The sequence below is a fragment of the Phaethon lepturus genome, unplaced genomic scaffold (genome assembly GCF_000687285.1).
Source record: "Phaethon lepturus isolate BGI_N335 unplaced genomic scaffold, ASM68728v1 scaffold8411, whole genome shotgun sequence".
NCBI classification, from domain to species: domain Eukaryota; kingdom Metazoa; phylum Chordata; class Aves; order Phaethontiformes; family Phaethontidae; genus Phaethon; species Phaethon lepturus.
The window spans coordinates 6799-34395 of NW_010516911.1; the positions used below are offsets into that span (position 1 = coordinate 6799).

Genomic DNA, 27597 nt, shown 5'->3' on the forward strand with positions numbered 1-27597 from the left:
TTTTTCAGGACAATTGAGTTTCTTTATCCTGAGATTATTTGGTTTTGGGACAGAACTGTTGATGTTGTGTATTGTACCTAAGAGTGGTGTGTACTAGACCTCTGAATTGAAGACCTACTTGCACTGTAATACAAAATATTTTGTATGTGGACATATGATATTAAGGGGATTTAGTTGCTAGAGATCTTGGCTGATTTTGGAACTGTCTGCCTGAGATGGAAGGATCCATGCGTCTTTCTGGCTCCTGCCCTGCCCATCTGAAGGCTAGAATAGAGCGTGTAAGATGAAATCATCTAAGATAGTCTTCCTTTCAGGGATCAGTTATATAAACAGGAACTTTTGTTTTTACTTCTGCACTTGGGAAGAAGGGGAAAAATGACTGCATCTGTCTGTCCTGCTGCATGTACATCAAGATACAGATGTGTCTGATATTCCCTTACTAAACAAGGGCCATCTTATCTAGCTTGAAGTGGTAGATGTGCAAAGGAACATCAGTCAGGCAATTTTAATCCCAAAGTTTGTAACAAACCTGTAAAGACTTGTAACAAACTTAAGTTTTCTGAGATTTATTTTCTGATCAACAGGAAAAGTTGTTTGTTTTTAAAGGCACAGTGTTGCTGTGCATTTTGCTGAACCTAAGCACTGGAGGCTCTGGGTCATGCATGATAGCCACATCTCTAGTGCCTGTGCTGCTTTGGGTGTTGAGATTCATTGCTTTTGGGTCATCTCCATTCTGTTGAACTGCATTATGCACATAGCAGGAAACAACTGGTCAGCTTAGTTGGTGTAATTACCCCGAATTATACCAACCAGTCATAGCAGGGAAAGTGATGTAGCTTAGATGAGTCCTGGGGACTTGAATCTGTGCAGAAGCAAAAGTGACATTGGCTGGCTTGTCTTCTCTCTGATTGTGGTGCCTAACGCCTCAAAATAGAGGTGTAACATTCTTGTAGTGTAAGTGATCTAAAATATTCTGAGATTGCCAGTATCCCTCTGAATGTTGTGAATCTGAAAGTGGAGCAGGAGAATATTAATAGAGGCTTGTTTTGAACTTGTTTGAAATATGATCTTTTCTTTTTCTCTTCGTCTTTGTGTTCCAGGGTGCACTCCTAGAAAGTGTGGAAGAGGGGTGACTGATGCAGTAATCACAAGGGAAGAAGCTGAAAGAATCCGTAGGTAATTTTTCTCTTGCCTCTTTTAACTCTTACAAATGCTTACTTTAATGACAGTGTGCCAGTGTTTAAGGTGTAGCACAAAGCTCATTAGCTGAAGGAGGACGGGTTAAACTCGTTAAAACACTAAACTTTCTTATTTTTTTTAAAAGTCATCTTCCATTTTTGCTGTGGTGGAGTCAGTTCTCTCACACAGAGTGCATAGCTCCGTAGGGCATGAGTGTTGTAGAGGAAAAAAGGAAAATGAATTAAGTTAGTTTTAAAGGATTTTTCACTTGGCCTTTGAAAACAGGGCAAAACAACATAACCTTCCTTTCACACGAGTCTCTTTCTAGGTAACTATGAGCTAGTGCTGACCCTATAGTCCTCTATGAATATCAAGTGGTGAGTTTTAATCAAATAGTAGGGGACACTGTCAAATTATGCAGTTAGAAAAGTTATCAGCCTCTTGCAGCATGATTTGCGCTTGATAATCATGTAAGTGGGGAATGTCACTGTAAGGCTTGAAGCGATATGCAGCTTGTGTAGGTGCTTTGCTAGCTAGTTGATACAGCATTTCTGCATTGTACAGGTTTATTTGTACTGCCCCTAAGAATAAAGATAAGAGTTTTTATGTTTAATCTTACTTGGCCAGAATGTATTTGAAAGACTCTTTTGGGGGGGGGTGTGTTTTGGGGATTTATGGAAGGGGGCTACAAGCTCAGAAATGTTCTGCAGCACAGATACTTTATTTTCACGAAAGGCTGCAAGATTCCGTTTCAAATACATGGGCAGCTTGTATTAACTCAATGGGGTTATATCCGATGCATCAAATACCACTTACTGCAAAGTAACATGTTGTAAATAATGTCATTAAAGGACAATGTAATCGGACTTCAGTTCTCATCTGAGGTTATTGTTTTGCCTGCAGAATAGCAGAGAGGGGACTATCCTTGGGAGGATCTGATGGAGGGGTGAGCAGTGTCCTGTTACTTTTTACATTCTTTTACTGCCAAGGCAAGATTAGAAATGCATTTCCATATGCTCAAGGAGAAGAGATGGAGTATTTTTCCTTCCGTTCTGACTTTGAAAAAAAATTGTTTGCAAAGTTATTTTATTTCCCATTAATACTTCTGCTAGCAGTGTAATCTGTCTTCTGCCATACAGTTGACGCTTCCTGTTCAGTTTAGTTATTTCTAGTGCCTCTCTTGAACTGATTTGGTCTTCTCCATCTGCAAACAGTTACTACAGCAGAGCTGCACAAGTCTGACTTTGAAACTAAATTACAGTGGTTTACGCTATCATGTAAAGATGGGTTTTGTGTAGTGACAAAAAAATGCCATGTTATGTCTTAAGTAGACCTTTGAATAGTATTCTTTAAAAATGAAAACAAACCCACTTCTCTAACAAGCACATTCATTTTAACTGTTTTCTCCTGTCTTTGTTCTCAGGATGTTTTTGTGTACGAACAGAAACTGTTGCTTGAATATTTGTAAACACAAGAATTTCTTTAGGCCTCTGCTGAATTAGGGTGTATATTAGCAGAAAAGGAGAAAGGTTTCAATGAAAAAATAAGACTTTATTGTCCTCGTGATTGCTGAGGGGAAAAAACTGCAAAAAATATAACCCGTGAAACTGAAGCAGTGCTGCCCATCTGAAACAATATATTTATAAGACTTAACATTCTCTGTTCAGTCTGTAGGTTCCCTTGAACTTTTTTCACTTCTGTGGTTGCATAATTTGCCACTTTGCCTAGATTACTTTGCCAGTCAGGACCTTCAGCTTAACTCCTGTCATTAGTGCTGTCAAGTGCATTTTCTATCCTGTTCTTTTGGGACATACATGTGACTTTTTTCAGTAGACTTCCACAAAGAGGGATTAGAAGGGCAGTGTGTAACACAGTGGCTTCATGGAAGACCACAGGAAGCTAACGTCCAGCTGGGGGTCAGGGATCTGGGGAAACTGAGGCAGAGAGAGCTTGGAGGAGACATGAGGAGGGGTAAACTTGCTTCTCAATGCACAGAGCTGGGCGGGAGTCCTGAGCTGGCTTACTTGGACAACATGCCAGAGTATCAGACAAATGCAAATCCATCATCTACATCATTTTGGAAGCATCATTGTGAGTTGTGGGTTTTTTTTTTAAAGGGGAGGGAAATGGTGGTGGAGGGAAGAAGATTTTATTGCTGCAATAAAATAAGTCTGTTAAGAAATTTGATGTCCATTGAGAGGTCTGGGCTCTGACTCAGGTCTTCTCACATTTCTCATAATCTGTAAATGTGAGAAAGTTATTGTATGCTGTTACTCCTTAGGGAAAGGTGCAAGAAGAAAGTTGTGTAGTATTGCATTGAGGCCATATCCAAAATAGTGGATAAATTACTGAAAGATGCTAAAAATAAGAGCTGACCAGTGTTTCTGAGAGATCAGGTTTAAGAGAAGCTTTTAAATGCAGTCTCTATCTAGTTTCTTTTATGCCTCGTTCTGCTGTTTTCCTTTCTCTTTTGATCTGCATGCTTGTATTCCCCATGTGATGGAGTGAATCTTTTTCCCGATAGTGCTATCTTGGCTCCCAGATATCATTACTGATGGATGTGTGCTGATGATGTATAGATGAAACTCTCTCTTCATTTGAGACTCTTACCATTTCAAATCTCTTGCCTACATAGCATACAAAATGTTTTAAGTCTTACTTCATCTAGCTCCTTTGCCTGTATGCCTCTCAAGCTTCAAGCCTGTTGGATTAGGTCTAGCTTGTTGCTTTAAATTTCTTAGGCTTTACAGTGTTTGGATAATTCTGTCCAATTATGTCTGTTCTAAGACTATTTTTTTTTCCTTAAGAATTCCTTAGATAACTTCTTGTTTCTGTTTAATTCTTTCTTTAGCCACTTCGATCTCTGCACTATTCCAAATAAAACTTCTTCAGATTTCTACTGGGGTGCAGACTGCATTTTCATTCTCGCTGGTTTCCTTTTAATCTCTTTTAAGCAACATGTCTGATTTTTTTTTTATGTCATACTTCTTACATTTTGAATTCACAGAAATAGATTTGTGTCTATGTGTCTGGATATAATTTATTAATTTAAAGACCTAAACTCGCAGTTTGTGACTCTCAATTCTCTCCTCCTTTTGCTTGCTGCTCTTTCTGCTTCCTTGGAGTACTGAAGTATAGCACAAAAACTTGTTTCCCTTTCCATTCTTTTGTGTTGAGAAAGTCCTGGCAAACATCTGAATTATTGAAATCTCCCAGGAGTCATGCCCCAGTTGTCATGCTGAGCTTGCTTTCTTATCTTCCTTTAACTTTTCCTAGATTTATTTTTACTTACACACAGAGAGTGAAGCTAGAAGAGGCTGCTGTAATCTAGTCTAACTTTCAACAGAATCCAAACAGGAGCATCTTCTCCACCAGTATGCTGCTTTCTCTTCTATGTCTCTAAAATAGTCTTATACTCTGTTCCTTACTCACAGAATGTGAATTGCATTAGTTCTCTTGATGTTTGCCTAGCTTAGGTTTTTTCTTACTTATAAAGATAATGACATTTCCCCTTTTTCCCTACCTACTATTTTCTTGTACTCTATCCCTGCTTGCGTTACCACTTTAGTCATGATTCACTCTTTCACGTCTTTGTAGGTGCTGCCATCGTAACATCTCTCTAGTGTAAACAAAATGACTCATTTACTATCAGATCTATTGGCATTTACTTAGAAGCCCCAGAAAAGAAACCCTTGGTGCAGCCGGTCAGCTGCAGTCTGCTTTCTGTGTTGCAGCAAAACTGGCAGGAGTAGCCACTGAGACCTCCCTATTGCAGGGGAAAATGACATTTCTTAATGACTGGGAGAAGCAAACAACCTGTGTAGCTGTGATGCCAAACAAGGGTTTCTGATGTGGGCCCACCAACCCATGCTTAGAACAGCGGTTCTGCAGACCATGTCCCTCCTTATTCTGCTTTTAGCCCTCATAACCAAACTCCAAAGTTCTCAAGATGCTGTCAGCTCTGCATTTTCCAGGGGGAAGATAAAGCCTCTGCATAATACTTGTCCTATCTCATACTCTACTACAGGCTGCATAGTTTTCTTCCTTCCGAATCAGCTTCCTGATAGTTCTTAGGAAACACATGTGAGGACTGAAAGATGAACTTGTCAGTGTGTCTTTCACTTTACTTACAGCTGTGTGTTGGTGTGATTATTTAGACTTAACTCTCGGAAGCTGGAGAGGACCTGCTTGTGTCTAATCTGTATCTAGTGTAAACCTGTGCTGGACTCCATAGCTAAATACTGCATTTAATTTCTGCAGTAATAACCTGCACCTCCAGCAATCTGAATGATGTATAAATTTGATTGGTTACGCTTGTGTCTCATAATTAATCAGTCTTATTTTTAAGAGGCAGTACCTCAAGAACATAACCCTTGTCTGTCTAATCTCAAGATACAAGTAGGGAAGGGTATTTAAAAGTCATTGTTTTGAGAGTGTGTAAGACTGCCTGCAGTGACAGCAAGTTTGATGCTGCCCAGGAACCGGTGGCCATGTAGAACCTCTATTGCTCTTCCTTCTCAGCTCCAGTGTGTGAGCATTCCCACAGGAGGAGTGGGGAAGCTTTTTTTTGAGCTCTGACAGCTTCTCTGTCAGAAGTAGAAGTAAGTTTTGCATTTTGTTTGTCTTCTGGGCAGTGTCTGCTGTTTTCTTTTAAATGAGACTTTTTTTTAAACTTTAAGGGGTGGAGGAAGAAGGTGGAATTGCTGTAGAAGTGAATGTTAATGGTTGGCGATCCCTTTTAGTGAGGATCAAAGGCAGGGCCTATCATGCTTTGCAAGATGGTGAAACTGAGCCTTTTTGCCATATGCTGGGAAATGGTTGTTATTTGCATGTTCTTTTTGAATCCTTTTAGCAGTGAGAGGATGAAGAATGTGGGACTAATAATACCGAAGGTCCAAAAGAGCATATATTTGTGCCTTATTTTTTTGTTAAGTAAGTTCAATTTCCTTTCTATAAGTTTTGTAAACCAGGATATTGGGGTAGTTCTGCTAATCTCTTGGAAATAGGCGTGTGTGTATGTGTGTTTGCAGTGTTCCTGCCATCTTTAGGTAGACTTTGTAGAGCTTTCATCGTGGGAACACTGGCCTGAATTGCAGGCTGGTCCTTGATCAACAAGGACCAACCGTCAACACCGTAACGGTCTTGACACAGGCTTCCGCTAAGGTATTCTTATCAGTGCAGGAAATGATGCTGAAAATGTTTAATGTTCTGAAATGGCAGAAGCCAAAATAAATGTGTTTCAGTTTCTTTCTAAGGTAGCTGTTAAACAAATAGCTCCGTGCTCTTGTGCAATCAAATCCCTCTCTATGCTTGGCATTCAGTTGTCTTCCTCTGTCTGAAACAACCCTGAACAATATTCTTTTTCAGATTCCCTTTTCAGTCTTCATCTGGCTTTTCTAGGCTTTCTGTGGTAGCTGTTCTCTCTTTCAACTATGAATACCTGCAGTTCTTGGGGGTGTCTTTTATTGATTCATTTGGTCATTTAGGATCTTGCCAAAGGTAATCATCTGGAGCTTGAGGAGTGAGAAGAAATGTGTATGTTTGGAAAGCATGTTGAAAGTATTCGAAAGGCAGTTTGTTTTTAAATTAAATCTGTCTTTTGAAATGTGTCCTGCTACTTCTCCTTATCTGCTTTAGCATGATCACAAGCATATTTTTGAAGCTACGTGGGAGTAGTTTTACCTCTTCTAGCTTAGATTATTGTACAGAACCAGAAACCATTAAATGAAAATGTTTTCCTTCGGAAGCTTGAGTAAAGCTTATTATGAGAGCTGCTCTTGCATGAGTGTGAGATTACTTGTTTCCATAACAGTCCTCTGAAGCTTTTGGAGAACTTCTGTGGGAAGGGGAGGTCTGAAAAGCTCATGCTATGTCCACTTGAATAGCTTGTTACTTTATATATTTTTAAAGCTTTGTTCAGGGGTAAATAAAATGATTTGGGTAGGTTAAATAAAAGCAGGTTGTTACAATCCCTTTTGAAAGGGGGTGGAGTTCCCCTGATTCAGCTGTGAAACTCAGAGCAATTGAGCCTGCAACAATTTTCTTTTGTGGAGAGACTGTCATGGGTGTCTTCCTCTGACGTGATCCAGAGCAGGAGGGAAGAAAAGTGCTTTGAGGCTGAGGGTGAACGTGAAGCTGTATTGCAGCTCTGACATGTCTGTGCGCTGATGATCTTCTGCTGCTCATTCACCAGCCTGTCTGCGTTTAGGTAAAGATCAAAAAGTGGTTTCAAACAGCACTGTTCCAACTAAGCCCAGAAATTCTTCTTGCTGGTAAGATGGAAGTTATCATTCTTTCCAGGCAGTTCACCTAGTGGTATTATTGTTTGGAGTTTGTTAGAATAATGTGAACACTATGTGGTGCATTGAGAAATGCCAAATTCCAAGATGAGTGCTTTTGCCCAGATACTGTAAATCAAAGATGTCATTACTTTGGTGCCGGTCAGGTTAATTAACTGTTGCTACTTGATATTTCCAGTATAAAAAAATAAGACTGCTACTAAGAAGTCATATTTTTAAATACTGTTTAACTGATACAAAACAAACATGTATTTTGTGAACAGCAAGGGACATACAAAAGTGCACTTTATTCAATTTAGGGAAATAATTTAGAGTCCTGAGAGGTAGGGCCCTATCCTGGCAAATCTGAATAGTAATCTTAGCTTGGTCTGGAGTTCAGCAGAAGTGTTTGGCTTCAGTTGGATGAAGAAATGGATTGACTTTTCATATGTAAAAAACCTTTTTGCTCTTTGGTTTTCTTTTACAGCGGTTTAGAAACTGGGGAAAAGTTTGGCTCTAGTAAGCCTTGGAATTATAATTGTTCATTTAAACAGACTTTTATGTTGGTATTAAATGAGAAGTACACAGGAACTCATGGTGAAGGAGAAGTTTTAATAACAAATGTTGGGAAAGATAAATATTAGTGCTGCTATTTGAGTGCTTGACAAATGTTGGGAAACTAGTCATCTTTGTGTGGAAGAGAAAAGCCTTCGAGAAGGGATCCAGGAACACAGTCTTACCCCTAGCCCATGGAGGAAGACTCTGGCAATTCTGTATGTTGGATTTGTATCTCAGGAATAGCAGCCCTGTACTTTATTCATAGTAGCTTAATCTTTTGTGTATCTATACAGCAAACTGAGGGAGGCTTGTAGTTGTAAATTAAGCATTAATATTGTGGAACCCAAATGCTAGAAACTAGTATTTTTATTTGGGAGGCTGTGGAAAGTGAGAGCCAACTAGGGACAGTTAGTTAAATAATGATAAAACCTGTTCATGCTCATTTTTCCTACTTTTCTGTTTTCTTTCTCAGGCATCAATTTTGGACTTGCACTCAGGAGCTCTTTCACTGGGGAAGCATTTTGTTAATCTGTACAGGTAAAATGGGGCTGTGGCCTGCTGCCTCATGTTATCCTACACCTTCAGTGCTCGGTGCCTTTTCAGATTCTCAAGCCCTGTGGATGGGGGGTAGTAATGACAAACTGATGTTTGATGTTAATGACAAGCTTTAGATTCAGCACAGCTTCCGTGACCAGTTAAACTTCTGTGGCATGAAAACCAATCTCATGTTGAACTGGGCTCTTTGAAAGCTACTATTACCTTTATTTTCAGAGTTGTTCTTGCACCAGCAAATAAAAGTGTTTTTTCCACAGTTATAGTCCAGTTTGTCAGTAGTGGAAGAAATCAATTTGAATCCATGTCCCTGTGGACGGGGGGTAGTAATGACAAACTGTAGAAGCTTTAGATTCAGCACAGCTTCCGTGACCAGTTAAACTTCTGTGGCATGAAAACCAATCTCATGTTGAACTGGGCTCTTTGAAAGCTACTATTACCTTTATTTTCAGAGTTGTTCTTGCACCAGCAAATAAAAGTGTTTTTTCCACAGTTATAGTCCAGTTTGTCAGTAGTGGAAGAAATCAATTTGAATCCATGTGCTTATTTCATGATACGGGAAGGGATTTTTCATGCCTGGGTTGTCCATTATCAGTTGCTGCATGTTGATCTTTTAATGTTTTAACATTTAATCTTTGAGCAATGCTTTGGAAACATCATGTTCAAAAGCATTTGTAGGATTTTTTGTGTTGTGTTTTCATCTATTGACTGTGGAGAAAGCACAGATGGGGATGAGAGTGTACTGCCTATTACTCAGGCAGTCTGATTCAGCAATTCCTCCTTTTAGATTGTTTAATTTTTCAGGTACTTTGGGGACAAAATTCAAGACATCTTCACAGAAGAGGATTTTGCATTATATCGGTAAAGATTTCAAAAAACTGCTGAATGAACCACCAAACGTTGCTGTATTTTGTATAGAGTGCAGTTTGGGAGGGGATTGTCCTTTGGATTTAGATATATGGTTGAATTTGCAGCTCAAAATAGTAATCTCCTGTGACAATTAACATGCTTTGAGGGAAATAAGTAACAGGACCTTTTGGTGACTACCTGATAAATAACATCTGCTGCTTTGAACTTGGCTGCATTGCCAATGTCAGGACAGTATTGATGGTGTCAATGTAATGAGAATGATGGTAGCACCACATATTTCCCTTTCTGTGTAAGGCGTTGATGCCAGCCCTGCAGACCTGCAAGCAAGGAGAGCTGCTTCATCTGCATCCTGTGATTATATGCTGGAACACTACAGCTGGGGTGTGAAATCCTTTAGTATTAACTCCTATTTCACACACGTTATCCAAGAGGTGTTGTGTTAGATGATAAAGGCAATCCTATCCTATTATTACATTAGGAACTTGGGTTTTTTTGCGTAAAGTGTAGCAAAACTTACTAAAAAAAAACCCCTAAAAAATGGTAAAGCAGGAAGTGGAAGGATTTCAAATTACTAATATTCTGGCTAGAGGAGCAGAGCATACTTTCCCCCAAAGAAGCCAGAATATGAAATAGTGGTATAATGTAATAGCTTTGGCATCTGATGCTTTTAACTTTCCTGTAGACCTGCTCATATACTTAACGAAGACAACAAATGTAATGAGTTCAATGTGTCTGTGAAGGTGTGTGGCCAAAATTTAGGAACAAGCATTTCTTCGTTGACTAGACACAATAAATCTTCAGTTAAGCATTTCAGTTGCTTTCTCATAATTTAATGTAGCTGGCTTGAACATTTTAATTCTTGTCTCTTTTTTTTGCCTTTGTGAAGGAATATGATCTCCCTCTAGTGGTGGAAGTAGTTGCCAAATAGGTTTACCAGTTTTATTAGTAATTTTATTTGTCTTAAAATATTAACCACTTAAAGCTTATTTCTATTCAACAACTATTTTTAGATACTGTTGCCTTCATAGGTGAACTTCTTTAAAATGTGTTGTCTTCTGCCCCCAGAATCACAAAAATTTGTCCTGGATTATTATTGAACTCTGACTGTATAAAATATATAGTCTCTGCCTCACCAAGGTAGTGGGGAATATTTTGAAAATAGTCTTTGTTTTGTCTTCCATTCTGTAGAAGATCAAAGAATCTGTAGAAATACCATGAGTGTATGGAGGGGGTGTCTTACTAAAGAATATTTCTGTTTCATGTTAACAGAAACATTTGTGTTTTCAATAATTCTTATTGATTTCTGATCCTTATACTGTGAGATGAGACAGCTGCTAGGCAATATCAATATTCCATTGCTATTTCTTGCAAATATGGGACATGCTTCAGTCTGCTGGATACAAATCTAATACAAAATACATTATTAAATGCTTCTGTTCATATTAATGGCAGTGCTTTAATGGGCTGTAGTACCTTGTGTCCTTAATGAATAATTTTTATGCTATTCTTGGGAGCACTTATTTTCATTACTTTCACTTACCTACCAAAGTCAGTTTAAAAATACGCTCTTGAGAGAAATAACTAAGTGTAATTCATGTCTAAGCATTACCGGTTGCAACAATAGCAATGCCTATCTGAGTAGGCATTCTGAGCCAAGAGGCTGGTTCCTAAACTGTCTCTGTCAAAATTATGTTGCTTCAGAATCAATTACAGTTTCTAGGCTGATGCTTTAACCACCATCTGCCAAGCATATTACAGCAATTCCTCTTCTTTTGTACAATAGATGCATCTTTGTCCAGAAGAGAGACCTGAATGCTTGGTTTAAGGGTTGTGAGTTTGGCAGAAAATGGCACCGTCAACAATTTATTCCAGAAATCTTACAACTTACTGAGGTAGAGACATAAAAAGAGCAGAGGAGGAGCTGGTAGTGTGCTTTCTCCCTTTATTCATTGGCTTGTGTTAACGTTTTCTGGCTGTAGAAGGGCATTGCTTAGTCTGCTGCTACTGCCTTTGGTGCTTTTCACTGGGAGCAGCACGGAGGTGCTGACAAGTGGGCTGGAGAAGTTCTGTAGTTTTGCGAAGATTTGGGTGTTCCTGTCACCGTACTGGAATTGCACTTTGCAGTGGCTCTGAAGGGTAGTGTTTCTGGGTGTGCGTTTTTTTGCTTGGTCTGGTAGAGCTTGTATCTTACAGAAACTTTTCTGTGGCACTTTTTTTTTACTCAGACTTTTATGCTGCTGCTGATACATTCAGCTGGAAACTTTGCGATCTAGTGAATATCCTTTCTTTTAAAGTTGTATGTTCCTTAGACTTCTAAGGCTTTTTTTTCCTTCCTCATCACCCTGAATCCAAAATAAATTTTAGTTACTGCTTCTGTAGGTGATCATATGCTCGTCTGCCTCTCCCTGAGTCTGGCCTGTGCATTTTGGTATCATCCAGTGTCAGTGCATATGTGCAAGGACTGCTGCTGACAAATTCTGGAAGGGATTCATTTGTTACTTATGTTGTTGACTGGATGCTGTACTTGTATATTTATTGCCATAGCGGAGCTCTGCTTAGTGCATCTGATCTGAAAAAGAATCCAGTCTTGAACATTTCCTTTCTGACCCTATCATTTCTCTTTAGGAAGGTGATCTGTGAAGGGTTTTTCTTACGAGCAAAGCTTGCTGGAAAGGAGTCTTGTTTCCAGGGATCAGCACATCAAGTTTGAGTTACTTTGCTTGTTTTTTCCATGTTAGATTTGGAGTTCATTGAAATTAATAAATGACTTCCTAGTGACTTCAGCATGTGCTGGATTAGGCCCTAAAAAAAATAATTTGATTTTTCCCCAGTTTTCACAAATATGTCTGAGAGCACTGAAGGCAAACCAGAAGATTAAGTGTCCTTCCCCCGAGACTTAACATTTTTGACTTTGCAGCCTGCACATCAAGCAAAGTTACTTTTGCTTTGTTATTTTCAACTTTTTATTATAGGCGAGTTAACCCCTGTTGCTCATTGAACTCTGATGTGAATAGTCAGTATTCTTTTGCCTGGTGACCCCTTTCTTTAAGGAAGGCTGTTGCTATAAACTTTCTCCCTGGACATGTGATGTCACGGTGTATCTGTATTATGTGTTAGCACAGCTGTAACTGCAAAAGGCAAAGACCTGTTCTTTGAAGCCTAGTCCAAGATCCATTACAGTCAGTGGGGCTTTTTCATAGTTTACGATTTGTTTTGTTGAACAGCAAATTATTTATGTGCATAAAATTCATGTTAGTCTGCTACATATGCCGTGATTGTCTTGATTAAGTTTGAGTGATGCTATGATATGTAGGATGACAACTCACAGGGAAGCAAAAGGCAGGAGCACACAAGTCAGCTGAAGAAATGCAAGGTTGGCACCTCTTGTCACCTTGTGCACTTGAAGAAGCTACTGTGATTAATACGTGAAGCCAGTAGGGCACAGGGAAGTAAGAGGCCAGCAGAATGCTTCCACACCCAAAAACCAGCTACCTGGGTCATCTGAAGGCAGCTGTTTCTGTAAGACCAGGATAGCACATAAAGTCGTACTTGCAGACCTGTCATCTCAGCTGCTTCATTACTGTCTTCCTATTCACTAATTTCCCTGCCTACTTGATTTATAAACATGAAAAAGCAAACTTATGAAAAATATGCTCATTTTCTCTTTGCAGCGTACTTAAACTGAGTTTTTCCTTTTCTTTTGGTAACCCACTGGCCAGCCCAAACCAGGTGGGCTTTTGGCTGCTGTTTTTGTCTGTCGGGAAGAGCTGAGTAGAGCTGTTCTTCGTGCTTGGTTTGTAAAACATGCAGTCTTGCCCAAGCCACCGCACGTAAGTGTCAAAGAGGAGGGCAGCTTTAACAGAGCCTTATAAATGCCAAACAGAAAATCTTAATAGAAGGCTTTTGAAAGTGGAAAAGGAATCAGCCTGAAAGAGGAAGCAGTGCTGCTTAGAGAGGAATACAACTACTGGAGATTTAAAATTATGTCAAGACTGTGGCCTAACTACTTCAGAGTTAGATATATTCCAGCTGGCTGACGCAACTGGCCACCCAGTGTCAGAGCCAGGGAATATGCTGCTTTAGTATTTGTGGGTTAGGCTATTAATGCTTGTGTTGGGTCGTTCAAAGTGCCAGCTGCCCTCAATTCATGATGAACTGAAATGAGTAATTATATTTAATGCTTTTTGGGAAACGTAAGGCAGCCGCCTCTGAAGTCCTACTTCTTGGAAGGAAAACAGACAGAAAGATCAGGCTCCCACAGGCATGAGAGGGAAGACCTGTAGATCCTTTCCTGATGTCAGTTTTATAAACTCTACCACTATGGAGATCTCTACTTGAAACCTCAGTTCATGCAGCCGTGTAAATACCTGAAAATGTCAGCTTTAAATTCACTTAATGGTTTTGATATTTCACATGTAAAATAGCTTGAATTGACCCTTAAAAACAGAAAGTGGGACAGGTTAAAAATCAAATCTCTGTGTTTTTTGTTTTATTTTTGGTGGGGGATGAGATAGGAACAGAATTAATATTTAGCATTTTTTTAGTACTTGCGGAAGTACATTTTTAAGAGGTGACTTTCACAGCCTAACACTGTAGGTCTGGTTTTAGTTCTGTCACTTCTTTTTAGTCACTGTTTAAGTTCCCTAGAGAAATACTTGACCGGGGCGGGGGGGGGTGGAATTCTTGAAAATCATGCTGAAGTTCAGTACTACTCAGTGGAGAAATAAATGTCTGACACAGAAAAGATGCAAAACTACTAATGTAATTGCATGCAGAACTTCAGAATTATGCTTACTTGGAGTTTCTTGTTTGTGTGCTGCTTTTGAAGCACTTAGGAAGGAACGAAGACTAATACAATAGCTAAGAATGTGTTAAAATTAGAAAACCATATAGAGATTTTAAGAAGCATAGAGGATTACATTAAATCCCAATGTTTTAATTTCATCTCACCGTGTTATTGCATTCTTTGCTGGTTTTTAAATTTCTTCAAAGTTAAATACATACTAGCTGTATGTGTTTACTGGTGGGATTTGCCAGTGGTATTCCTCATTAATCACAAATCTCTTCTGTTAGAGGTGGCATTGACTGAATGAAGGCTGGCAGTTCTAGATGGCCCTGTTCTGGCCCCGTATGCAGCGATATCTGTCCTGAAAGATGGATGCTGCTATTTAAGCAGTTCTGTATAGTAACACACGGGTGATTATTAGTCTTCATAATCTCAAAAATAAAAATCCTGTTCTTTTCTTCCTGTCTCCCAGTAAAAACACAGGAATAGCCAAGGCAGAAAAAGTTTGGTTCAATCTTTCAAAACAGTTGGGAAAGACATCTTGCGTTTTTAAGGAAAATCTGGTTATGATACCAATACATATGTTGACTGAGACCCCTGAGTTTCATAATTCCAGAGACTGCATTGGTTACTTTAAAATTAGTGTAAAAATACTTGAAAGTACTTCAGAGGCAACCCTTTATGAAGATACAACTTTCTAGTTATCTCAGTTGGATTAAAAATTTATATGTGAAGCACTTTAATCTTTTCAGTAATTAATTAACAGTGATATATACATGGAATTTTTCAGGAAAACAGACTCTTTACATAATGAAATATTAAAACCTAGGCCACAGGAGACAAATAATTTTTTTTCTTGATATTCTGAGACTTAAAAAAAAACAAACCAACAAACCCCAACCTAAAACACTGTGGGTTCTCTTTTTTTTTTTTATTTTTTATTGTAGTAGATTTCCCTTATTTAAGGCAAAATAAGAGAGAATGTATGGGTGTGTGTTCCCCATGATTTATTAGCTAAGGAAGAAGCTTAGCCCTGACAAAGCAGTAACTGTGAATGAAGGAGAAGAGAAGCGTGTCACTTAGCGTGCTGTTCTGTGTTGTGTCTTTGCAGTGATGTGAGACAGAGAATTCAACAAAGGATTGCTCAGGCGTTTGGTATCAGCTCTGCTTCCATGTACCTGACTAAGCCAACATTCTTCTCGAGAATAAACAGCACAGAAGCCAAGACAGCACATGATGAATACTGGCACCCACATGTTGACAAGGTAAGTAGGAGGCTGAGATGGGATGCAAATGTCTCTATTAGATCACTTTGAAGTAATTTTGTGTTAAACAATCAGTCAAACATGTTTGAAAACTGGTGCTTGTAAAAATCCTTCAGGGGATGAACTTAATGGAAGTATAAGTGAGTTTTAGAAACATACTAGTACATTCCTTATTTTATTTTCTCTACTTCAGCTTTGCTAGAATTAACAAACTGTGTGAACCACTACTCAGGAATTTCTTTTGTCAGAAACATTGATTGAATTGACCTGCACCTACAAAGTGTTTCAGTTTCATCAGGCCTGCATTTCCAGCTGGGGTATTGCTGTTTCAGCCAGGTCTGGTGGGAGCAATTTCAAAGTGGTCAGTCGGTCACTGTTGTTAGTTGATCTCATCCTCTTGATAAATGCTTAACACTTATACTTCAGTTACATGTGAGCTGAGGCTTTCTTACCCCATGTTCTTCAATGGGGATGCAGTACCCTTTTTAAATAATTTGATGTTTATTTCTGAATTTAACTGATTTCAAAGGTTCTGTGCAGCATAGCACAATAAAAACTGACAATGGAAGTCTCAAATAAGAAGAAAAAAACCACCAAACAACCCCAACCCAAACAAAAAAGCCCCACACCAGAATACCCACATTTCATGGTTTCAGGATTTAAAAATTAGAGTCACTCTAGAGTGAGTCATGGATCACCCAAGATGGAACCAAATAAAACCATCAAAACCATCAAAATCTAAGTTACGCCTCAGTGCTCGAATCTCTATGTGGGCAGTGTACCTGAAATATCTAAGATGAAAAATCAAACAGAAATATTCCTTGCCTTCCTGGAAAAAGTCAGTCTGAGGCCAGTATAATATCTGTTGTTGCTCACAACGTTGGTGTAAGCTCCTGTGCCCTTTACTTGTCATGTAGGCAGAAGCAGCTCAAATTTCAAAAATGTGGTGACAGTGATGATACCTGGTACAACCGCTGTTTGAAAGAAGAAAGTAATGCAGGTGGAACAAAGAAGAGACCAGCGTTTTGATGCTTCTTGTTTAAAAAGCTGTGATGTAACCATTGAGTAAGAGTGGATGTAGGACCAGAGGTGGTAGGGATGACTTTGAGGTGCCCGTTATTTTGACTAGTGCTGGTAGGAACTGGTTGCAGGGAGCAAATTGTGCTGGTGGGGTTCGTGAGAATTCCATCACATGTTGCACTCATTTCCAAGAGACACCAAATAAACTAGTGATTCTGGTTCTGTGAAGTGCAATAAATTCATAGGTTCCCCATAGTTTTTTTTCCACACTTTCAGAGAATTGAATTTGACTGCCAGAAGGGAAGAGAAAGCAGTAAATTTCAATAGCTGATGGCTATTTTCTCCACTTTTTTCTTCCAGCCCAAAAAAGTATATTTTAGCATTTCAGACTCTGATTTATTACTGTAATGAGACTTGTGTCTGCACAAGCATTAGGCTTGCCAATACTCTCTTTATTCTCTTCTGCATGTGTTTTGCATTGGTAAACGAATAAGGTGGTTGAATAACCTCACAATTAAGTGTTTCTACCTAAATCTCTCCTATAATGTACAAGTTACTTTGTCATTTAGAAGCAAATTTGTTTCTATGAAGAGAATCTCTGTTATGGCATCCTGACAGTGCCTGTACATGATGGACAGCAGGCTAGATGTTTTGCTGTTTTTATCCATCTGTTTTCTCCACATTTTGTTTATCTTGCAGGCCGTCTGTTCAGGGAGCAGATACACCAACTGATTGGCCTTGGCTTTTTCTAACCTGCCCCCAGGTGCAAAAAACAAAACAAACACAAAATGTGGTCTCTTAAGCTTGCAATGTGTAACCTAAACCTTAATAGTTTCTATACTGAATAATTGGGTATCTGATTTATGACAGTAGTGAAGAGAATTATCCCAGTTGGGGCGGTTACCAAACACCTTGTTCATATAGAATTTGCCCTCCACAAAATAGCATACCTGCTGTAAAATATGAAAATGTGACTTATGCTAAATTGCAAGGTATGTTCTGAGAGAAGTATTGTTTAGATCACACTGGGAGTGAAAACTGTAGCTTGTCCTGTTTATATAAGGAGTTTGAACATTTTTTTCACTTCTGTAGCAGCTGACTTCTGCAGTAGGTTGTCTGTATCGGGAAGGCTAAAGCATTCAGACCGTTAAAGTACTTTTTGTCTGTGCTTTAAGCTTTGTTTCGGGTTTGGGTGAATATATTTTAATGTGGCTATTTACATTCTTGTTCAAGAGCATCCTCTCAGTAAGGATTGCATGGGAATATGCCAAAGTTGGGCCACTCTCTGTGCTGTCGTGACAGCAACATTGCATGCTAAGCTGGGAGCCTTATGTGGATCAGTTCCCTTCCATTTTTTGGGGGAAGGACAAGGGAACAGGACTTCCCTGGACCCCAGCCACACCATGGGTGCGGTGGACTAGAGACCTGGAGCAGAATTCTTGTGTAAGTGCTTCTTGAGCTCATGACTTGGGGGTGCATTTCTCAATCTTCAGTCTTCACATGGAGCAAATGCTCTTGCCAGTGCAGAGGGTGTTGGAGAGAGATGGACAAGCCGCTATGGGCTGAGATCATTCTTGTGGAAACTGCCCCGGCTTGGTGGTTCATCCCTTCTCTTAAGATACAGGACTTCAGCTACTACCAGATTATAATACAGTTATTTATATGGTTTAAATAGGAGCAGTTTGCATTGCCTGCTTGAAAATTCAGAATTTGAATCGAACTAATGGTGCCTTACATAGGGTCTGATAGAGATTCATCCTTGATTCTGTTCGCTTCGTGTCCATCATGGAAGTCCAAATTACATCATCATGTATCATTGCTACTGGGCACTGGCTGCCTTCACTTCTGGTGCATCATTCACTTGAATTGGCATCAAAGGAATAACTTGAATCCTTTCCTTGCTGCACAAACAAGACTCTAATTCCTCTCTCCTCTGTAACTTCTGTTTGAGTCAAAAGGTCTGGTATTATTTTTCCCCTCAAGTGCAATTGGAACAGAGCTATCTGTGGATGTAGCATTCACATACGTGTTTGCCAGATTATGGCTTACAGAAAATGTTACAGTATGTGTGGAATGTCTGCATATAACTTTATCCTACTATAGGTGCACATTATCTATACCTGTATGTATATTGTTTCATGTTTAGAAAGAGGTGAAAAAAAAAAACTATTGGTAGCTGATCAGGCTATGCAGGAGACTGAATTCAAATAGAAGGTCAGTAGGTCAGAAAATATTTCACAGAAGGTGAAATAGGCTAGACAAATAGTGTAGCTTCACAGGTTGTCTTCAGTGCAGTCAGCCTGCCTTGTATTTTGATTTTTTTTTTTTTACCAACAAATTAAGTTTCACTTACCACTTCCAGACTGCAGTTGAAAGCAAGGAAAAAAAAGCATTGCTATTAATCTGAGGTAGGAAATGCGTGCTAGGTAAGAGCAGTAGTATTCTTATGTGGCCTCCAAAACAAGTGTGAATACTAGGGATTTGAAGAAAGATCAATAAAACTCAGCATGTTAAGTATTTTGCCAGTTTGTTGGATGCTTTTTTGTTCTATAATTGTTTATGCTGTCCTCCTGGAATAGGGCAAATCACTTTATGTATCTCTGCATAATAACTAAACTGTGAAGGTTGCTCCTAGAAGACTTCAGGGTTGTTTTTTCCCCTGCCCCTTTCCAAAAGAAAAGTAGAATTAGCCTTTGAAAAATGAATCTGACACATTTTTTTGTTTCAAAGTCACACTGTTGGTTCAAAGATGTAGGCTGCTTGGGGCACACAAATCCTGCTCTTGCTTTTTTCCCCTGTACTGCTGAGTCTATTGCAATTCTATTTCTCAATCTGAATATCCTTGGATATTTGGTTTGGAATACTTTAACTGCATAATGGAGTAGCGCAGTTCTATTGTGTCTCTATGGGGCTTTGTTTTTTCCCTAGAATGTATTTGGGTTTTAGTTACATAAGAATGGAAACCCTGAAATCACCCAAATGACTCATTTAATCTTGTTGAATTTATAAGCATCTAAATCAAATAGAGCGTGTTGGCTTAAGATGTGGAGTTTCATCTTGCATGGAATTTGTTTGGAGCTGGGCCTTTCAAATGTCTGGTTTATAATGGAATTGCTGTTGCACGGTCAACTCTGACAGCAATATAGTCTTATAATGTTCTGTAGTGGAAGCGATGCAGGACTTAGACTTCTGCAGTTCCCTGCCTGGGCGAGGATCCTGTCATCCTTCCCAGAATTGTCAGGCTCTGCTATAAGATCAGTTTTGGTTTGTTTCTTTTAATTTCTTCTATTGGAGCTATTCCAGGACTTCAGTGCAACTTTTTTTTTAGCCTATGCTTGTTCATGGTCAGTTTATAGCGATTTTTCTCCTCTCCTGCCAGTTCCACCTCCTCCCATCCCCCTGTATTTATAAGTAGCAATCGTATCCCTCTTCAGCCTTTCCTTTTCTAAGCTGAACAAGCCAAACCTTCAAATCTCCTTACCTGTGATATGCTCTCCATCTCCTTGACCCTTCTACTGGCGTGCTCTCCTCCGGCTCTTGAGGCTGTCATCACTGATAGCAGCTGCTATTTGTTCTAGCAGACTTTTCACTCTTCTTTTTTCTTCCCCTTGTGTTGTTAGACATTTATGAAATACATCAAGAGATCTTTCTTCTGCCTTAGGACAGCATCGTCTCTGAAATCTGAGAAAGTTCATTGTTGTGTCTGTTCAAACTTGCTACCTCAGCTTACAGTTACCTTACAGCCCCTTGCAATTCACAGACCTGCTATTTGGTGTTTTACGTTGTCTGCTAAATAGATACTACCAACATGTAGAACATTGGAAGTAGCTATCAAGGCTATTTTTGTGATTATCTGCATGGAGAGATAGGTAGAGGCTTAGAGGAGAAGAGCAGTTTTGACTTATTTCTGCAAGATACCATGCTAGACCTATGCTGATTGGAAAATGAATATATATTTGTATTTTCTTCTGCAATGGAAAGCAGAGGATTCTGTACTACATATCTACCTTAGTAACTGCAGACCTATTGGATATTCCTGCAACTGTTCAAGTGCATATAAATATGTGTCCCTCAAAAACCCAAGGGAACCACAGTGCAAAATACAGCTGGCTAATCCTGACAATTAGTTGTATTTATAATGATAGGCTTTGAAGAAGGATGATATTTATATCATTATGATTATCTACCATTAGATATTAGCTGTGTTTGACTCATTTGGGTAAAGGGTACTCAAAAAGAGCACACTAACTGTATGAAGTATCAGGCTAAATGGAAATGCCTGCATTTTTTTCTGTTGAATTGTTCATAAGGAGCTACAGAAACTTGATTTGCTGCAGTGTGCCTGTATGGCTTATCACCTGGTTTTAATGACAGCTTTTTTCATGTAGTTTGAACTTCTGGTTCAATTATTAACCTTTCTGGTACTGGAAGTCATTGCCAGGGTGATAAATACATTTGATATAAATGGGGGCTTCTAGCATTTTAAATAACTGAGTATAATTTAGTGCCTCCTTTCCAGTGTTGCATTTCTGAGGCCTTGGCTGCCTGCTGAGAGTTAGTAATGAACAAGAACAGGAACAGAAAAGCCATTTTCCATTGCATACTAATCCCCAGATTAGTCATCTATAGAAATCAGACGTGTTTTGGTTTGTAGTCATCTTCTAAAGGTTTAGAATTGGTAAAGCCTCCTTGGAGAAGATGGGGAGTGCACTGATGGAGCAAAGATCGCTGCACCCCTGAAGAGTTCATAAAAACAATTTTAGTGCATTAGACTTGCAAGCGTGAGTTGCATTAACTTCTTCACTATGCTGCCGACTCTTCACGGGCCAGAAGACTTCCTTAAACTGACTGGAAGTTTTATCACCAAATCAATGAAGGTGACAATAGCTTTGCAAAGCTGGTTGCATGAGGAGGGCTGTAGAGTGGCTGTTTTGACATGCTGCAGTACCACGTGCTCATTAATTCCCGTTCATTGCCTTGTATACTACTAAGGCTTGGTTAAATATGGGGAGAAGGGGACTACCAAAACATTTCTCTTGTTCTTGTTATTCAGACTGTATAGTACAGCATCTCACCAGATTTGGCTTTCTTCCTTTAAGCCCTTATGGTCAAAATAATAAAATGAGTAAGAATGAAAATGCCGTCTTATGCCATCTGCTGCTATGTCCTCTTTAGCCATTGCCCTTACAGAATAATATCTACAACTGCTGTTGAGCCAAAATTTAACTGGGGCTAATAAATGTAACTTAAACCAAAATTGAAAATATTTAGCAAACTTCTAAGTTTGGAAGTAGCACCTACCTCTAACAGTCACTAGGTCAGTCAAAACACTCTGCAAATGCTGTGTATTTATGCAGCACTGCTGCACTGCCCATTTTGCTGTTTGACAGTTTAATGCAGAACTTGATTGAGTTGTGTGAAGTCTGTGAAGAAATTGGAGAATACAGCCATTTATGTTAAGTGTATTTTTAATTATTGATGACATGTAGATGTGAAAAGGAAATATTTTCAGAATCCAGCTAAACTCAGTGTCAAATATTTAGATAGCTTCACTCTGAGCATTATTATATACTTTTTTTTTTCCATCTTCAACATAATATCCAGAAAATAACCCCAAACTTTAAAAGGAAGGAAAATCACTTTATTATGCTTCAAAGTGGAGTGTTTGGTCTGTAGGCTGAGAGGTAGCAGAGACTTTGTAAGTCACATTTGAAGGTTTTTAAATAAAACCTGTATGGAAATGAGTAAAAGTTCCCCCAACAAATGTGTGTTTACTTGGAAGGTCTGATTCACTGTTACCGTGAAGTTCCTGCGTGGTAGTTGGTGACAGAGTAAAAGGTTTCCAAAAACCTATAACTGTGATTAGATAATGGGTGGAATTAATTAGTCAAAGACTGTTCTTGGGTTGTCTTTGACCCTTAACCTTATGGTGAAATTTTTATCTTGAAATAGCATAAGTAGATCTGAGTCCTCCTGTATTTTTGATACAATGCAAAGGTCTAACTTCTGACTATGTTGTTTAGTAGTTGTTTAACTAGCTGTTTAGTAGACTTTGTCTGACAGAAATCAGTAAGAGTGCTTGTTTAATTATGGAAACTAATAATAGAAATACAAAACGTAATGTGCTAGTCTTACATGTAGTGTGTGTATAAACGTAATAGAATAGACTAATGAATATATATAATTTCTATAAAAAAATTCTCAGCTTTCAGAGATCCCTTTATTAAATAAGTGAAAACAGGAAAAATAGAAAAAACCATCAGATCATCTGCTTAATTATTCATGCTCTGCAGAGATGAGAGTAAAATTTGGTAACGTTTGGTAATACTGTTTTAGGTAACTTACGGCTCCTTTGACTATACTTCACTGCTCTATCTCTCTGACTACACTGAAGATTTTGGTGGTGGACGGTTTGTGTTTATGGATGTGGGTTCCAACAAGACGATAGAGCCCCGTGCAGGTAAGGGTCTTGGGTTGCCTGCATTAAGGCAGGCCAAATTGTGCTGCTTATTGTGGGCGGGCTGATGGAGTGGAACTTTGTTTTGTGTCAGCAGTAACTATGGAATAATGTAGCTTTTTGTCTTCAGCTTGATTACATACGAAGTAGAGATCAAAAAGGCTAAAATGTGGCCACAGTTTGAAATATCTGGAGATAGGCCACACGAAGTGACTTCCTTGAAAGCTGGAGGGCTTAGAACTGCAATCCAGTTATGACAGCTTAGCAGGTCACTATGCGTCAAGAGCGAAGATAACTGAGTACAGCAAATCCAAAATAAAGCAATTTGTCTTAGACTGGCCTGAAATTCCTTTGCTGTTCAAGGTGGGCCTTAATACCCTGTAACTGATGTGGGCTGAGTGTGAAGATGATTGATTACCACAGCTCTGCTAACCTGCGGTAACATGATGAACCATGTTAACTTGGTTGTAAGTCCATACCTGCTTTCAGGAGGTCTGACAGGGATGAGTATTCTGATGGCTGTCAGTTATACATTAAAAAAAAAAAAAAAAAGGCAAACCTTTCCCTAAGGCTGGTTTAAGATTTTTCTAATATGTGGATCATTTGAAATTGCCATTACTCTGGGAAATGTCCCTAGGAAGAAAGAGCTTAGCTTCAACTCATCTGTCTGGCAAGTGAGTACTGAGCGTACAGCAGTGTAACCTTTTATGATGCAAGACCAGTCACACTTTCACAGAAAAAAAAAGGACAACTTTATATTCCTACTGAGTTCCATCTTTTTTTCAAGAGAAAAGATGGGATTTTACTCATTTAAAGACAGTCTCAGTAATTGTCTGCTGACAGGCATTACCGCAAGCAGAACTGACTTCTGCCTATCGCTACCTGAAAACGGGGATGGGTGTAGGGGTTTTTTTTAATGTATCATAGCAATCCACTTACCAGCAGTAACACGGGCTTAGATGAACTCTGAGATTATCTGTATTCTGGGTTTGGTATGAAGAATTGTATGTTTGATTACTTTTGCTTTTGTGGTTGGAAGTAAACCCTAAACTGAAAGTACAGTCTTTAGCAAAATGCTGCCACCAGTATTTTGAAAGGGAACATATTACACTATTTCATTTCCAGATGCAAGTCTAAGGTTATCATGTTTTGATAGCTGTAGAAATCAGAGTTGAATTCTAGGTAGCTGGAGGACAGCTATCTCCTTGCACAGTACAGGGGTGCTCAGTCCGACCGCTGTACGCAACGTGCCCCTGACTTCATTTCAAAAAGTCTGCAGCTGTGAAATTGCTTCCATTCAGCCCCATCCAGTTAATTTTCAGGCTCTGCTGCAAGGTGTTTGCTCTTTGTTGTTCCTGGGGATGAAGGGGAGCAGACGAATTACAGAAGAATTTTTTTAACAGCACCTGGTTTTGGCCATTGCGTTTTACAGGTGGTTGTATCGACAGTAGGTGTGCCACAAAACTGGGTAAACACACCTTTTTAAAACAAAACAATGCAAATCTTGGAGGGAATGGCCTTTTTTGAAAGATCAAATGTGCTACATGTACACAACAGAAAATTAAGTTTAATGCCAGTTACACATTTCTCAAACACTCCTCTGTCTAAACACAGTTGTCAGGGTCCGGTGATTGTACCAATCCCTGTGGTGCAATCTAAATAACTACTAACATCCTGTGAGAAAAGCTTTAGAGATGAAGCACAATGTGAAGGCGACTGCACTTAGTTTTCCCCTTGCTGATAAAATGCAGCTTATGAGACAATGTGAACGAGGGGATGCCCCAGGGTGTTTGTTGCTGGTACAAGTTGATGTATTTCTCATGTTCAGAATGTTCCTTTGCAGTGTTGTGGGGTTTTTTTCCCCCCCTTCCCTCTTTGTTTTTTTGGGGGGTTTGCTTTAGGCTTCTTTTAAGCCTTTGTGCTTCTCCTGTCACTCCAACCCAACTTCTAAACCATGTGTTGATAAGCTTTTATGCTTCTCGTTTAGGAGATTCAGACTTTTTTAGAGATGACTGTCATAATTGCTGGTTCAGTTTTAGTGCATGACAGGTAATTTACTTTCTTCGTCTTGCTAATGCCATTTCAGTTCCAAAACCTGGCACTTCTTCTTGTCTCAAAGTTAGTCTGCGTTTTCAGAGCCTGGTACTGTGTGCCAAAATGAGCACATTTGTTTTTCTGTGAGCAGTAATTTGTTAGTGTCAGGCTTTACAGTAGGGAACAGAAAGGCATTGTTACTGATGCAGCAGAGCAGAAAAGCAGTAATTGAAAATACAAAAGATGACAATTAAAAATAAAACATCGGGGTTTCCTGTGTTTTGGAGTGCTGCCTAGGCAAGTCCCACGGCTGCTTCAAATGCTTTCGTGGCACTTACCATTTAAGGATCAGTCTTAGTCCAGACAGGGAAAACTGTTCTGTTAGAATTGGAGCCCGATTTTAAAACACTTACCGCTTCTCTAATTATCAGGCCCGTAAGTCCTGATTCTCACATATTTGAGTGAAAGACTCTCAATATAATTTATAGCATAGTCTATAACATTGCCTAGTTCAATTACTGACACCTCTTTCTTTAAGAAAGAATTATAATGTATTAACCTAGAGGCTCTTGAGATGTTTTTTCTTTGTAAGGGGCACGAACAAATCACCACTGTGGTGCCAGTTCACATGTACAGACCTTTGGCTAATTCATAACCAAATGTGGCATTAAGGAACACATCTATCTTCTGCCCTGATGGGCTTCAGAAGTGTATATGTGTCTTTTGACTTAAGTCAGGACCTCTGTCTACTGCAAGAAACTCACTGTACCATGAGTAAGAGAATTCTTGGTGCTAAGTGAAATCCTACTTTAAAAGGAAAACTTTTTTTTTTTTACGAAGAAACAGCTCTAAGGTAGTATCTGTTGCTTTTAAATGGCTATGTTACCTCAATTTTGGTAATGGAATTATTAGCATTTTGGTTTTATCCCTCCTAGCCAGGGTAGCTCTGTTCAAGAGATGAAATGAAATACAGCAACAGTTAGAATGAGGCTTTTCAGAAGCCCACAGCCCTTTCAAGACTCACTTTCTTTTGCTGCTGTGAGACATGTTTTAGTAATCCTCAATAGATATAGGAGGATTAAGAATAAATAGCAGACACTAAGGCGTTCCTTTTAATGATAAAATCGGTATACTTTCTGCTGCTACTAAATTTATCAGTGTAAACCATATTTAATATTTCACAGTATTTGAGTCTTGTGTGAATTCAGGGACCAGCAATATTAGACAGGTCACAGACTTCACTTTATGATAAAGTGTAGATGAAACCCTGCCGTTGGAATGAAATCTCTGTACCAGTTGTGTTCCTTATTTGCACATACATTTCTTGGTTTTAAGGCCAGCTTTGCTGCACTTATTGTCAACTCACAAAGGAATTTGTTCTTCATACAAGTTGTTTATCATGTAAGGGTGGAAGGAAAGGTTGCAATCACTTCTGTGTGTTTGTGGAAGAAAATAACCTATGGTGCAAAATGAATTCTGTGCATTGGAGACTGAAATGTGACTCTTCCTTGAATATCAAACTTGACGTATTTGCATAGCTGTCAGAAGTGTGTGTTTCCGAAAGTGTAAAAATATTTGAGATGAAGGTACGGGCTATTTGGGAACTTATGAGGTTGGATTATTCTTCATTTAGAACGGAAATAAGTGTATGCTCAAAGCCGGAGCCATTAGCTGTTTTTCTGCTCAGGTGAGGAAAAGCATCTAAAAATGCATACGTAGCTTTCTCATAGTGCAGGAATGGGCTTCAGGGTGTCTTTGTGTACATTAACTGAGATCAGTGTAGCTTTATTGAGGTGGTCAGATCCTGTAATCATGAGAATAAGTGCAGCGGTGGGAATTTGTTACATCTTTATTTTACTGTGGTCTTTAAAAATGCCATTTGGAAGAATTCACTGCTAAAGGCTGAGGGAATTCAGCATAGTGACAGAAAGTGCGATGACATGAAAAGGAAGATTTCCAGGTTCAGAAGTCTCACAACAAAGGTGTGAAAATTATGTTTAAAGCACATACTTAGTAATCCATCTTGTCATGGAATAGTTGATTTTTTTTCTTTAACCCAACCCCCTGCCCCAAGTATAGGTACTCTGATCTTTCTTCACATTGAATCTGGATGATGTGGATGATAACTTTCTGCATTCCAAGCTTTAGTTTTGCTCCAGTCAGTAAAACTGGAGCACATTTTGATGAAAGCTGAGAATGACTTCAGAAAATCCCTGGAAGTAGCTGTCAGTCCTAGGAAGGAATAAATGGAGTCAGCCTTAGCAGCTGCAGTAACAACCAGCTATGCAAAGTTCATGGGTTGTAGGAGAGCAATTCTTAGTGATTTGCAGTACTAATCACTAATTGCGCCTGGGACTGGTAAGATGACTGCAGAGAGAAATAATAGGAAAAGGAGGACCTGTTGCAATTGTGACAAAAGTATATAGAAAATAGCTCAATAGAGCCTTATTTCTTTGTAGAACTCTAAAGATTTTAACCTGCTTTCTGGTTTTTTTTGGTTTGTTTTTTTTTTTTTTTTTTCCGTGGAAGGCTAACTGTCTTCCAGACTCTGGTTTTGTATTCCAGTGGTGCTTGGTGATAGATTTATGATGGCATTAA

The 27597-nt window shown here is 39.0% G+C and overlaps 1 protein-coding gene across 1 annotated transcript in view; it reads left to right on the plus strand.

Moving 5' to 3' along the window:
• OGFOD3 (2-oxoglutarate and iron-dependent oxygenase domain containing 3) overlaps positions 1 to 27597 on the plus strand; it is a gene marked incomplete at its 5' end in the record, with an annotated part of 59028 nt that overhangs the window by 6664 nt on the left and 24767 nt on the right. The window contains 6 exons of the mRNA XM_010296211.1: positions 1101 to 1176; positions 2083 to 2125; positions 8488 to 8552; positions 9372 to 9428; positions 15335 to 15488; positions 22845 to 22968. Coding sequence (XP_010294513.1) covers positions 1101 to 1176; positions 2083 to 2125; positions 8488 to 8552; positions 9372 to 9428; positions 15335 to 15488; positions 22845 to 22968 — 519 coding nt within the window. The remainder of the gene's footprint in view (positions 1 to 1100; positions 1177 to 2082; positions 2126 to 8487; positions 8553 to 9371; positions 9429 to 15334; positions 15489 to 22844; positions 22969 to 27597) is intronic.